Source organism: Rhinopithecus bieti, unplaced genomic scaffold (assembly GCF_001698545.2).
Source record: "Rhinopithecus bieti isolate Rb0 unplaced genomic scaffold, ASM169854v2 scaffold_44745, whole genome shotgun sequence".
Lineage (NCBI taxonomy): Eukaryota > Metazoa > Chordata > Mammalia > Primates > Cercopithecidae > Rhinopithecus > Rhinopithecus bieti.
In genome coordinates, this window is record NW_016818280.1 from 252,643 (window position 1) to 265,978 (window position 13,336).

Sequence of the window (13,336 nt, forward strand, 5' to 3'; positions counted from 1 at the left end):
CTTCACCCTGTTAGCCAGGATGGTCTCAATCTCCTGATCTCATGATCTGCCCACCTCGGCCTCCCAAAGTGCTGGGATTACAGGCGTGAGCCATCACACCTGGCCCTTACATTCTTTTTATTTTTTTAAGATGGAGTCTCGCTCTGTCGCCCAGGCTGGAGTGCAGTGGCGTGATCTCGGCTCACTGCAACCTCTGCTGTCTGGGTTCAACCCTTCTGAGTTCTCCTGCCTCAGCCTCCCGAGTAGCTGGGACTACAGGTGCGTGCCACCACGCCCAGCTAATTTTTTGTATTTTTAGTAGAGATGGGTTTCACCATGTTAGCCTGGATGGTCTCAATCTCCTGATCTCATGATCTGCCCACCTCGGCCTCCCAAAGTGCTGGGATTACAGGCGTGAGCCATCACACCTGGCCCTTACATTCTTTTTATTTTTTTGAGATGGAGTCTCGCTCTGTCACCTAGGCTGGGGTGCAGTGGTGCAATCTCAGCTCACTGCAACCTCTCCCTCTTGGGTTTAAGTGATTATCCTGCCTCAGCCTCCTGAGTAGCTGGGACTATAGGCACCCGCCACCACGCCCGGCTAATTTTTTGTCTTTTTAGTAGAGACGGGGTTTCACCGTGCTAGCCAGGATGGTCGCAATCTCCTGACCTTGTGATCCACCCAACTCGGCCTCCCAAAGCACCAGGATTACAGGTGTAAGCCACCGCGTCCGGCCCCTACATTCTTTAGAATTCTGTTCACTCATTAGCCAGCCCAACGCTACTCCAGTCCCTGTGGCAGACAACAGTTCTTTCTTAACATTTCTTCCACCTTCCCTGCAGCATGCTGTCTGCTTCTTGGACCCTAGCCTGGCCCTGCCACTCACCCAACTGCAAAACGGGAAAACACCAGACACTCTTCCTTCCCGATTCCTTGGCCTGAAATGACTTCACTCAGCCTTGAAGTCAAGCAGCATGGTGTCTATGCAACTTTGTGATGACTCAAATCTGAGACCCTCTTGAAATGGTTCAAATCATTTCTGGTATAGATTTTAAAATGATGAAAACTTCCCAAGCAGTTGCATTAGAGAATGGTTACAAGTTTCATTTTGGGCATGGGTTACATCTCTGCCTCACTCTCCATGGGGATAAATGCTGGGGTGTCATAGGGAATGGAGGTGTGGCCGTCCTGAGTCCAGGGTCAGGGGTGGCTTCTGGCCTTGGTTTCCTGACTCCTCTGGCTGTTCCTCAGCATCCTCTCTACCCCAGGTCCTTCTTCCTCAGCTCAGAACCCACACACAGACCCCTAGCCTGGCCACCACTTTGACTTCTCACCAGCAGCTGTGACCAGCCAACCCAAGCTGGCTCTCACTCACTGACACCATTACCCCGATTCTGCCGCCCGACCCTCCTCAAAGCCCATAGAACTACATCCCGCCTGGACCCATGTCACTCCTCTGTCCTACCTACGACTGCCTTCTGTGGCTGAGTCTTCACGTCTTTGTACATCGACTGGAGTCCCCGCCCCAAGAGGCATTCTGACAGCATCCCACACTGAGTGACCCTGTCCTGAAGGGCAGTGCCAGGCCTGTGCAGCCCTGGCCTGGCCCACACACCTTCCTGCACACAGCAGCTCGGGTGGCATGAGAACTGGCTGGGCACCCAGGACCCTGCAGGGTGCAGCAGATGCAGAGCGAGGGGGTTACCTGTATGCATTTTTGGAAACAGGGCGAGGATCAAACTTAAAGAAGATGATGCACATGGTGGCGCAGGACGGCTCTGCTCACACAGGTCGAGAGGTCTGCGGGAAAAGGAAAACACCGAGTTGAGTGGATGCCAGATACTCAGAGCTGCCCTCCAAACCTGCAACAGGCCAGAACAGAACCACCTCTGTGGTACCTGTACCGCTTGCTGGGTGTGGGGGAACTGGACACCACATTTCTGGCCAGCGCCACGCAAACACCTCCCAAACCCATACACTCATCAGCACTGGCCAGACTGTCTCTCCACCACCTGCAACACCAGCCCTGAACAGAAGCATCTCATCAGCACCACGGTACTCTGAAGGCTTGGACACACCGAGCTGGGGGACTGGCGGGCCCAAAGGGGGCAGCAGCAGTGAGGGCAGGAGCCACACTGTGAAAAACAAACTTACCCATCCAAACTTAAAGAATGAACTCAGAGACCCAGAGAACAGAAAAAGTAAGACTTTTAACGACAGTCTTGCAAAATCAGGTGTCAGACAGGCAGGCACACCCAGCACAGTTTCAACAAGCAATTTATCCCCTAGTGCGCAGGTCCCTCCCCTAGATCCTATAGGCTGAGTACTATGGGGTCACAATTTTTCCTGGACATCGCCTATTAATTGTTGGATCGGGGCTTCAGGTGTTCTTTGGGGGTTTTCTTGCTATATTTTGCTGCAGGCCACAATGCATTGCAGTCCTAGTCAGCTCAGAGACTTTTTAAGTATTTAACTTACGACCTAAATAGCAGGCAGGCTGATAAGAACAGACAAAACGAGCTATTTTGCAGGCCAGTAAACTTTCATCTTAGACTAAACTTCTTTGGTTCGGGTGAAGGCAACTAAGTGGGGGGAAAGAGGAGGCTGACAAGCACACATCAGCTATCCAAGCAAGGGCCTAGTATATCCTGTTTCTTCTATAGTTTGCTGACCTAAGCCAATTCAAGGCACTTTGTCTTGGAAACAGACCACTGTATACATTTTTCCTTTAAGACCGTCCTCCACATGCACATCTCCTCCCCTACAACAGCACCAACCCCACCCCACATGCTACCAATGGAGGCAGCCCTGCCTCCGCCCCCATCCTGCCAGGCAGGACAGCATGGCCCACTCACCTGGGATGCAGGGCCTACAGGCCCCACTCAGCACACACACTCGCCATCCCACAGGACCCGAGGGCCCCACACACCCACAGCAGCCGGCATGGACACGTGCCGTGGACACGCTGGGTGACTGCACACTTAGCACACACCTCTTCCCCACCCAAGGACCTCTGGGGCCCAGAGCAGGCAGTTTTCCACAGTGCAAATGAGTGGAGAACGGAGATTAGATCCCGAGGACAGCCAAGGGTGACACTCAAGTTTCCTGAAATGTGCACGTGTGCAACGATTTAGTGACATGGCTCGAGGGTAGAGCCAGGGCTCATAGCTGGGACATAGGACAGCCAAGAAGCTGTTCAAATACTGAAGACAGCCAAAAAGATTCCTCCAAGAAAAGTCTAATGAGTGGGGAGGGTGGTGAAGAGGTTTCAGTGTATGTGCCTCCACAGGCACGGGCGTCAGGGATGGCCACTGGGCACCGTCTGCTCCAGTGAGGAGCTGGCGGCTGTGCAGTTGAGGTGTTGGGACAGCAATGAGCACCACCTGCAGATGCACTGGGTGGTGGGGGATGGGCAGCCATTTGAGATGGTCTTCTCTCTGCATAGGATGGGAAGCTAAAGGGTGTGTCGTCACAAGGGGTCCCTGTGAGAAGCAGACTAGGGGCTGGAAGTGGGTTGGATCCCCTCGCTGGGTGCCCTGGAAGCGCCCATAGGGGGCCATCATCCGAGGGTGGGCAGGCTACTAGGGCCAATCCTTTTGGTGAAAACAACTCAAGATGCTCAATAAAATATGAAAACATCTTAAAAATTGCCAGGAGTTGATGAGCTCATGCAGTATTTGACCAATACTTGGGAGAGTGTGGTCCACAGAGGACAGCAGAATACAGTGGCCAATCCTGCCTCAGAGCATTTGCCCACTGAACACACTGGGGCTCATGCTCTGGTGGCCCCCGGGGGCAAAGGAGACAGAAGACAAGGTCCAGACACCCCCGCAGGATGGAGAACCTAACAGAAGACTCTCCCCTAAGTTAGGCTGGGACTCCAAAGAGCAATGCTCAGGGAGAGATGAACTATAGCCTCAGTCACCCCCAGGGCTCATGGGGACATTGCACAAAAGTGGGGGGGATGTTCCTGAGAAGCAGTGGCACAGCCGGTTGCCCAGGTCCACACTGGGGGTACAAGGACCCGCAAGCCAAGCACAGTTCTAAGGGGCTCCAGCACTGGCAGTGCCCCTGTGCCTGAAGTTCTCTCTGGAGAAAGATACCTTCACCCTATACTTCAAAGAAGTCTCAAAATCATTTTTTAAAGACCAGAAGCAGTACATAGTCAGAAAGAACCACATAACGAAAGAAGCACCATGGGCAAGAACCAGCAGAAAGATAACCGTACATGCATCATCAACCAACCATGCTCTGATGGCAGAAAAAAAACAGACAGCTCAGAAGTATCTGCAGGGGAAAGGAAGTGATGAAGAGCAAACTGCATTTACAAAGCAGCAAAAGGAACTCAGTTTTTTGTTTTTGTTTCTTTGCTCTTGTTGCCCAGGCTGGCTGGCATAATCTCGGCTCACCACAACCTCCACCTCCCGAGTTCAAGCGATTCTCTTGCCTCAGTCTCCGAAGTAGCTGGGATTACAGGCATGCGCCACCATGCCCAGCTAATTTTGTATTTTTAGTAGAGACGGGGTTTCTCCATGTTGGTTAGGCTGGTCTCGAACTCCTAACCTCAGGTGATCCACCCGCCTCGGCCTCCCAAAGTGTTGTGATTCCAGGTGTGAGCCACCGCGCCTGGCCAAAAGAACTCTTAGGAAGTTCTTTTAGAAATGAAAGCTTCCGTGACTGCACATTAAAGCTCAGCTGTGGGTTTAAAAGCAGATCAGGTGCAGCTGATGAGGCAGAACCCTCCTGAATGCAGTGCAGGAAGATGGGGAACACGCTGGGCTTTGGGGGTGCACCCAGGTGTCCACCTGCTAGGTGCCACTGATGGGGTGGGCCCAGCACTCACCATGTGGCCAGAAGACACAAGTCCCTTCACTCTGGAGGAGCTGGTCTTTCCTGCACATGAGAACCCCTGGCTGCAGTCACTAGAGAAGCCCTGCCAGCCGGTCCCTACTGGAATCCCACTGGCCTAGAGCCCAGGGCTACCCAAGGCCTGCTCACCAGGGACATGCTCCTCTGGGGTATTAGAGAAGGCCGTTGGTCTCAACTTCAGCCGACCTCAGCCCTCCCTGGGCTGCACGCCCAGCTGCTGGCAAGGCCACGGATGAGGGCAGTTCTGGCCACTGATACACATAGGACAGAAAGAAAGGCACCCCTAATTCAGCTGCACGACCCCACCATCCTAGCCGGTCAGGATGCAGGGGCAGCAGACCAGCCCTCCAGGCACCAGTGGCAGGGAGGGCTCCGTGGTCCAAGGGAAGGCCATCAACGGATCTCCGGGCAGCCTGGCACTGGAGGTGTGGGCGCAGAGCCAAGAGCTGTGGCCTCGACGAAGACGCGGTCATTGGGAGGGAAGGACCAGAGGAAAGCCAGCCCCTGAGGAGGGGACCATCAGGAACTGCCTTTCTCTCCAATCCCTCACCCCCTGCTCGAGCCAGGCCCACTGCCCACCGGCCTCCAACCCAGCTCTAGCCAGCAGGTCTCCCCCTCCCCCTGCCAGCTTCACCTCCCCCGACCTGTGACCTTGCCTTTGCCTGGGCCCCTGTGTGCTCCCTAAGCCAAGCCCTGCAGGTTCCCTAGGTCCTGCACGGCCCCCACGCAGGCCCACCACAGCATTCCAACACCCTCTCATGCCTGCTGACTTGCCAGGCTCTGGGAGGGAGCCATGGATATAGTCCTTGTCCTTTTGGTCACCACAACTTGATCTGGGCACAGGGCAGGTGGGCACACGGGCGGCCAGGACCACTTCCCACAACTTCCACAGGTCCCATCACACCAGGTGAGGCTGAGCTCCTCAGGGCATCTCTTGTGCCACACAGAGCTTGCACTCAAGGGTGCCCGAGTTGGCCAACCTTACAGGAGGGTTGGTGTCCCAGGGACAATCGTGCCTGGCTTTCCAGGTAAGGCCCCACTCTGCCTGTCCCCAACCCTGCCCTGGGCTCAGCACTTGAGCCAAGCCCAGTGAACTCTCCGCAAGTCCTCAGCAGTCAGAAGGCCACAGAGTGGTCAAAGCCATTCAGGGCTGGCCCTGAGGCCCAGGCGGCCAGAGCCAGACCACAAAGAGCAGCTGAAGGAAGAGGCAGGCAGGAGGGCCTGCGGTCCAGCCAGCAGCCTTGCCCTGGGTCTCAGCCCAGCCCAGAAGCATCTGAACATCTGTAGGAAGCCACACCCAGTCTCTGCATCCTGCAGGGGACCCGCCTGCCCCAGGGGGCTGAGACCACCAGGGCAGCCTGCACACAACCACCAAGCTTGCAGAAGCAGTCAGATGGCCACACGCCCATCCTCTCCAGGCAGAAAATGCTTTACACGCCCCCATCTCGTCACCTGGCCTCACGGCCACTGGGATAGCAGTTGGGCAAGTAGGTTACTGGGCGGGTGGGGCAGGCGCCGCAAAACCCGGCTGCCAGGGCGGGTCCAAAAGGAGGCTGGGCCAGGGCTCCACAGGTGGGAAGATGCTGATGAGCTCCTCCCTGTGCTGTGTGCTCTGTAGCTGTGATCCCATCCCACCACGACTCCCAGGTCACATGGCGGGGATGGGCAAGGTGAGCCTGGAGGGGCTCATGGTGGGGCACCTGCTGGTTGGGCTAGGGGTGAAGAAGCAGTGAGCTGGCCACCCCGAGCAGGCACATGTGGGATGCTGGGATCAAGTGGGCCTCCTGGACCCTGCACCCACAGCCTGGCAGCTCCCCAGAGACCCAGGATGGCCTCAGCACTCACTAGATCTGTTCATTTGTAGCTCTAATCTGCCCAGCCATGTTGCGGACACTCGTGGAAGTCAGCATGCTGCCTTCTGTTCTCCCACAGCAGGAGCTGCTGATCCCCGCCAGGGGGCAAGAGGTCCCTGGGCAAGGTGGTGATGGGGAGCCAGCTTCCTCCTGGCCATGGCGGTTACTGTGCTCACACGTGGTCCTACTAGAAACATCATCTTGAAAGCCACTGGCACAACACAGGCACATGGCCAGGCCTCACAGGCCCACAGGGTTGGAACAGCCCAGATATGTAGTCTAGGCTGAGGACAGCAGGCTATGTGGGCAGCAGGCGAGAGGAGCCATACTCCAAGACTGAAAGCAGGGCCTGTGAGGTGGGCAAACGTCCTGCCACCAACCCACAACACCAGCACAGGGCAGCAGGGCAACGTGGCATGGTGGTGAGGTTCCTGAGCCAGGACAAGAAAAGAAGCGTCGTTCTCATGGCTACTTGAGGAAGCACATTACCTCCACTCTGTCGCCCCAGTGCAGTCATGTGATCATAGCTCACTGCACCGTCGAACTCCTGGGCTCAAGCCATCCCCATCCTCCCACCTCAAGCCTCCCAAGTAGCTAAGATTACAGGTGCATACCACCACACCCGGCTAATTTTTTTTTTTTTTTGAGACAGAGTCTCGATCTGTCACCCAGGCTGGAGTGCAGTGGCACGATCTCAGCTCACTGCAGCCCCGCCTCCCGGGTTCAAGTGACTCTCCTGCCTCAGCCTCTCAAGTAGCTGGGACTACAGGTGTGCACCACCACACCCAGCTAATTTTTGTATTTTTAGTAGAGACAGGGTTTCACCACGTTGGCCAGGATGGTCTCGATCTCCTGACCTCGTGATCCACCCACCTTGGCCTCCCAAAGTGCTGGGATTACAGATGTGAGCCACTGCATCTGGACCTAATTTTTAAATTTTTTTGGAGAGATCAGGTCTCACTATGTTGCCCAGGCTGTTCTCAAACTCATGGGCTGAAGTGATCCTCCCGCCTCAGGAAGTCTTAATGACTGGGTCTTAACGACATCTTCTAAAAAAATTTTATAGCAACTGCTGGCTGGGCGAGGTGGCTCAGGCCTGTAATCCCAACACTTTGTGAAGCTGAGGGGGGCGGATCACCTGAGGTCAGGAGTTTGAGGCCAGCCTGGCCAACACGGTGAAACCCCATCTCTACTAAAAATACAAAAATTATCACACCTGTAATCCCAGCACTTTGGGAAGCCAAGGTGGGCGAATCACGAGGTCAGGAGTTTGAGAACAGCCTGGCCAATATGGTGAAAACCCTGTCTCTACTAAAAATACAAAAATTAGCCGGGCATGGTGGCAGGCACCTGTAGTCCCAGCTACTCAGGAGGCTGAGACAGAAGAATTGCTTGAACCCAGGAGGTGGAGGTTGTAGTGAGCCAAGATCGTGCCACTGCACTCCAGCCTGGGCAACAGAGCAAAACTCCATCTAAAAAAAAATAAAACAAAAACAAATTAGCCGGGCATCGTGGTGAGTGCCTGTAATCCTAGCTACTGAGGAGGCTGAGGCAGGAGAATTGCTTGAACCCAGGAGGTGGAGGTTGCAGTGAACTGAGATCGTGCCATTGCACTGCAGCCTAAGAGACAAGAGGAAAACTCCATCTCAAAAAAATAAAATAATAATAATAATAATAAAAAAAGCAACTGCTTACATGGGAATGCCCTCTTTATAAGAGTCCTGGCGCACCCTGGGAAGGAAATGCACTGGAGTGTGAGGCACTGGTGCTTGGGTCATGCGGAGCGGCTGGCCTGTACCACTGCCTCCTGGAGCACATAGGGACTTGGTGGACATGCAAGCGATGAAAGGATATGGGTTGTGAGGCTCGTCCATATCTGAGGAGAGTCCAGCTCCTCTCACACAGATGTGATGAAAGAGGTCGCCTTTGTGATGGTCAACACTTACCACCCCCAGTAGAGTGCCACCTTCACTCAGGCCAGGCACCCTGCCTCCCTGCAGCCCAGACAGCTAGAGTGAATGCCCAGGGGACACGCACAGCCTCTGTGCAGGGAGGCCTGGGAACAAATCACTTGGGACCTTGGTGTGGCCTTCGCCAACCCTGCCAGGGAGGTAAGAGGGGGATAGTCACTGCGAGCTCACCATGTGACTGCAAATGCCACCAGCCTCAGCAGGGACAGAGCACAGGCCTCTTCCAGGGAGGAAATCCCCCACACACTCCTGGAGTCCTTCAGCGCCCTGAGCCTGGCCAGAGGATCTATGAGGTATGAATGGAAAGAAAGAGCCCTCTTCACACCACAGCCAAGGGCTTCCCGTCCTCTAAGAATAACAGTGCGGGTGGAAGTCTTCCCAGAATCCCAGCATACGTTCCCCTGGCCTAACAACCTGGTAATTCTGCAAAATAGGAAGAAAGCCTGGACTTGGCACGGGTTATTCTTAGTGCACGGCGCCGTCTGTGAAGGGCGGAAACTTTCCAGGCACTCTGGGCCCATGTGCTGATGCTTTCGAGAACTTTCCCGGCATGCATCGTCCTCTCTGCCCACCTTCTGCTTCTGAGATCCACCCTGCTCTGGAATCCCCTCTCCAGCCTAGGGCTCCTCCCCTGGCTTCTCAGAGGAACCAACAGGGCCTTCTGTCCTAAGAGCCAAATGGAAATGGGCTAAACTCCCTCTCTAAGAAGAATGAGACTCCAGCTGAGGCAAGCCCCAAACCTTACTCCATGTGGTGTCTAAAAAAGGCACGACAAGAAAACCGCTCAGACAGAAGGCTTGGGCAAAGATGGGCCAGAGCCACAAGCAGACAGCAGCAGCGGCAATGACCCCAGCCAGGGCTGTGTGGGGACAAGGTCTGGCACCCTGATGGATATGCACACGGCCTGCTGCCCAGCAGTAAGGATCTGCTTCCCTGGCTCTCAGTGCCCACCACACAGGCAGGTAGGTGGGGTGGAGCGTGGGCAGTGACCTTGCAGAGGCCCATGGGGAAAAGAAGCAAGGGGGACAAGGGTCATGCTGACAGCACCTCAAATGGAAGACCCAGTGGGGAACAGGCAGACCTTGGTGCTGCAGGACAAATCAGGCCACCCTCCTTCCTGCATGTTCCAGAACCCACTACTGCCAGCCTCCCCTTCCGAGGAGGCCAACAGGCATCAGGCACCTGACCATGCCAGTCACCCACCCCACACCAACCAGCACCATATCTACTAGCTCTTGTATAATGCCAAGAAATGCTAGTCCCTCTCACACGCTGCCTGCTCATTTACCCTCTATTCAGCCTCTCTGTGCCCCAGCCCAAGGCTGAGTCTCCTGCTGCCACGACTGGCAGCTCTGGAGGCTGGTGGGGTCCATAGTTGTTAATCCCATTGCTCAGGTCACCCAGGAGCACATTTTGGTGAGAAACATTTCCAATTACATTTAACGGGCCAAAGCCCCATCCCAGCAGGGCTCATGTCTGTCATCCCAGCACTTTGGGAGGCTGAGGCAGGAGGACTGTTTGAGGTCGGGAGTTTAAGGCCAGCCTGGGAAACACAGCAAGTCCCTGTCTACAAAAAGCAAATAAAGGCCGGGTGTGGTGGTTCACGCCTGTAATCCCAGCACTTTGGGAGGCCGAGGTGGGTGAATCACGAGGTCAGGAGATCGAGACCATCCTGGCTTAACACGGTGAAACCCCATCTCTACTAAAAAATACAAAAAATTAGCCGGGCGTGGTGGCGGGCACCTGTAGTCCCAGCTACTCGGGAGGCTGAGGCAGGAGAATGGCGTGAACCCGGGAGGCGGAGCTTGCAGTGAGCCGAGATTGCGCCACTGCACTCCAGCCTGGCAACAGAGTGAGACTCCGTCTCAAAAAAATAAATAAATAGGCCGGGCCCGGTGGCTCAAGCCTGTAATCCCAGCACTTTGGGAGGCCGAGACGGGCGGATCACGAGGTCAGGAGATCGAGACCATCCTGGCTAACACGGTGAAACCCCGTCTCTACTAAAAAAATACAAAAAACCAGCCGGGCGAGGTGGCGGGCGCCTGTAGTCCCAGCTACTCGGGAGGCTGAGGCAGGAGAATGGCGTGAACCCAGGAGGCGGAGCTTGCAGTGAGCTGAGATCTGGCCACTGCACTCCAGATTGGGCGACAGAGCGAGACTCCGTCTCAAAAAATAAATAAATAAATAAATAAATAAATAAATAAGCAAATAAAAACAATTAGCCAGGCACAGTGGCATATGCCTGTGGTCCCAACTACTTGGGAGGCTGAGGTAGGAGGATGGCTTGAGCCTGGAAAATCAAGGCTGCAGTGAATTATGATCATGTCACTGCACTCCAGCAACAAAGGGAGACTCTGTCTCAACAGAATATTAATAATACAATAAAATAAGGCTGGGTGCAGTGGCTCCCCGCACTTTGGGAGGCTGAGGCAGGCAGATCATTTGAGGTCAGGAATTCCAAGACCAGCCTGGCCACACAGTGAAACCCTGTCTCTACTAAAAATACAAAAATTAGCCAGGCATGGTAGCACAGGCTTATAATCCCAGCTACTCAGGAGGCTGAGGCAGGAGGATCACTTGAACCCAGGAGCCGGAGGGTGCAGTGAACTAAGATTGTGCCACTGCACTCCAGCCTGGGTGACAGTGCAAGACTCCGTTTCAAAAAAGTAAAGTAAAATAAAATAAATAAAAATAAAATAAAATTAGCCGAGCATGGTGACATGCATCTGTAGTCCCTGCTACTCAGGAGGCTGAGGCAAGAGGATTGCTCGAGCCCAGGAGTTTGAGGCTGCAGTGAGCTATGACAGCACCACTGCACTCTAGCCTGGGTGACAAAGCAAGACTCTGAGTCTCAAAAAAAAAGAAAAAAAGAAAAAACAGCCTCAGCCAAGGGCTGCCTGTGGCGCCAGAGTGTTCTTAGCCTGCCTGCACATACATGTGAGCAGACACATGTATGCTGTGGGGTTAACACACTAGGGTCCCATTGCTCCGTTCTCCCTGACTGGCCATGAAGTCTGTCTCCAGCAGAGCCATGTCCCCACTGGTTCACCACTGCCCAGCTTTCCCGCTTCTCTACCTCTCAGCTCTGGCTGGTGTCTTAGTCCCATCAAGTGACCATCCCTAGCACATGCTCTGCACATGGGCTGATTTGGTTTGGATCTGTGTCCCCACCAAATCTCACGCTGAATTGTAATTACCAGTGTTGGAGGTGGGAGGTGATTGGATCATGGGGGCAGAATTCTCACGAAGGTTTAGCACCATCCTCCCTCCGGTACTGCACAGTGATAGAGTTCTCACGAGATCTGGTTTTAAGTGTGTGGCACCTCTCCCATCTCTCTCTTCTTCCTGCTCCAGCTGTGTGAAGTGCTGGCTCACGCTTCGCCTTCCACCATGATTGTTAAGTATCCTGAGGCCTCCCCAGAAGCTGAGCAAATGCCAGCATCATGCTTCCTATACACCTTGCAGAACCGTGAGCCAATTAAACCTCTTTTTTAAATAAATGACCCAGTCCCAGGTATTTCTTTACAGCAGTGGGAGAGCAGCTGAGGACATTCCTAGGATAGACCCAGAAGGTGGAATTGCTCCATCTATGGGTGACGCTTTCAGATAAGCAGACTCGGCCAAGTCTCCACTAACGTCTAGCGCCAGAACCTGCTGCCACTCACCCACCTCCAGGGTGTATGTGGTGTGGGAAATGCTCCCGCCAGGGTTTTATGGGCATCCCCCACTGGCTGGGCAACTTGTGACCTCCTGTATGTTCTTGCCTACAATTCACCAACATGGTTACTGACCACTGGACTGGGCCTTTGTCTCACTGACCCTGGTGTGATGTGGGCCACCATGTGCCTGTCCCAGGCCTGCAACTGTTTTCTCCCTAGCTGTCCCCTGCCTTTCAGCTCTGCCTGTGATGTTGCCTCATAGAAATAGTCTTATATTACATGGGATTTTCCCATCATTACCGTACAGTGGTCATGTCCTCCATCTTGCTAAAGAAGGCTCTCCCTGTACCAAAATGAGAACTCCTTTTTCTTAACTACCTCGTATGGCTGCACAGTGGGGAAGCTCTTTTCTTTTCTTTTTTGAGACGAAGTCTCGCTCTGTCGCCCAGGTTGGAGTGCAATGGCGCGATCTCAACTCACTACAACTTCCGCCTCCTAGGTTCAAGTGATTCTCCTGCCTCAGCCTCCTGAGTGTAGCTGGGATTACAGGCGCATGCCACCAGGCCCAGCTAATTTTTGTATTTTTAGTAAAGACAGGTTTTCATCATGTTGGTCAGGCTAGTCTTGAACTCCTGACCTCGTGATCTCCCCGCCTCGGCCTCCCAAAATGCTGGGATTACAGGTGTGAGCCACTGCGCCCGGCCTTGGTGAAGCTCTTGGATCTGCCCGCTGTCTGCCTGTGTGAATGCTGTGAGGTGGGGATGACCCATGCTTCCCAAACGCACAGCCAATCGTCCTCAGGTGGCCGCCAGCCATCCAGTCTGGCTCACCTCAGCCACACCCTGAACTCCTAGTCACATGGGCCCCTTGAGGCCCTGCATGTGTCACCAGGCCTCTGAGGCTACAGTAGTCACCCTAGTTTCAATGTATTCCTGGGTGTCTGGAGGGCACCCTTCAGACTGTCCCTCTTGGCTATTCAAAGAACCTTCCAAACCCTGCCTAGAT

At 54.3% G+C, this 13,336-nt stretch overlaps 1 protein-coding gene across 14 annotated transcripts in view; it reads right to left on the minus strand.

Moving 5' to 3' along the window:
• Positions 1-13,336, minus strand: part of TANGO2 (transport and golgi organization 2 homolog) — a 49,235-nt gene that overhangs the window by 31,163 nt on the left and 4,736 nt on the right. For 11 of the 14 annotated variants that reach the window (XR_001882358.1, XR_001882359.1, XM_017856693.1 and 8 more), the window contains exon 2: positions 1,686-1,780. Coding sequence is in view for 10 of the 14 variants with exons in the window: in XM_017856695.1 (XP_017712184.1) it covers positions 1,686-1,741 (56 nt within the window). In the remaining 4 variants the exon portion in view is untranslated. Of the gene's footprint in view, positions 1-1,445; positions 1,660-1,685; positions 1,781-8,843; positions 8,959-13,336 lie in introns of those variants that run through there. The other 3 variants (XM_017856700.1, XM_017856699.1, XM_017856690.1) reach the window with 2 other exon arrangements.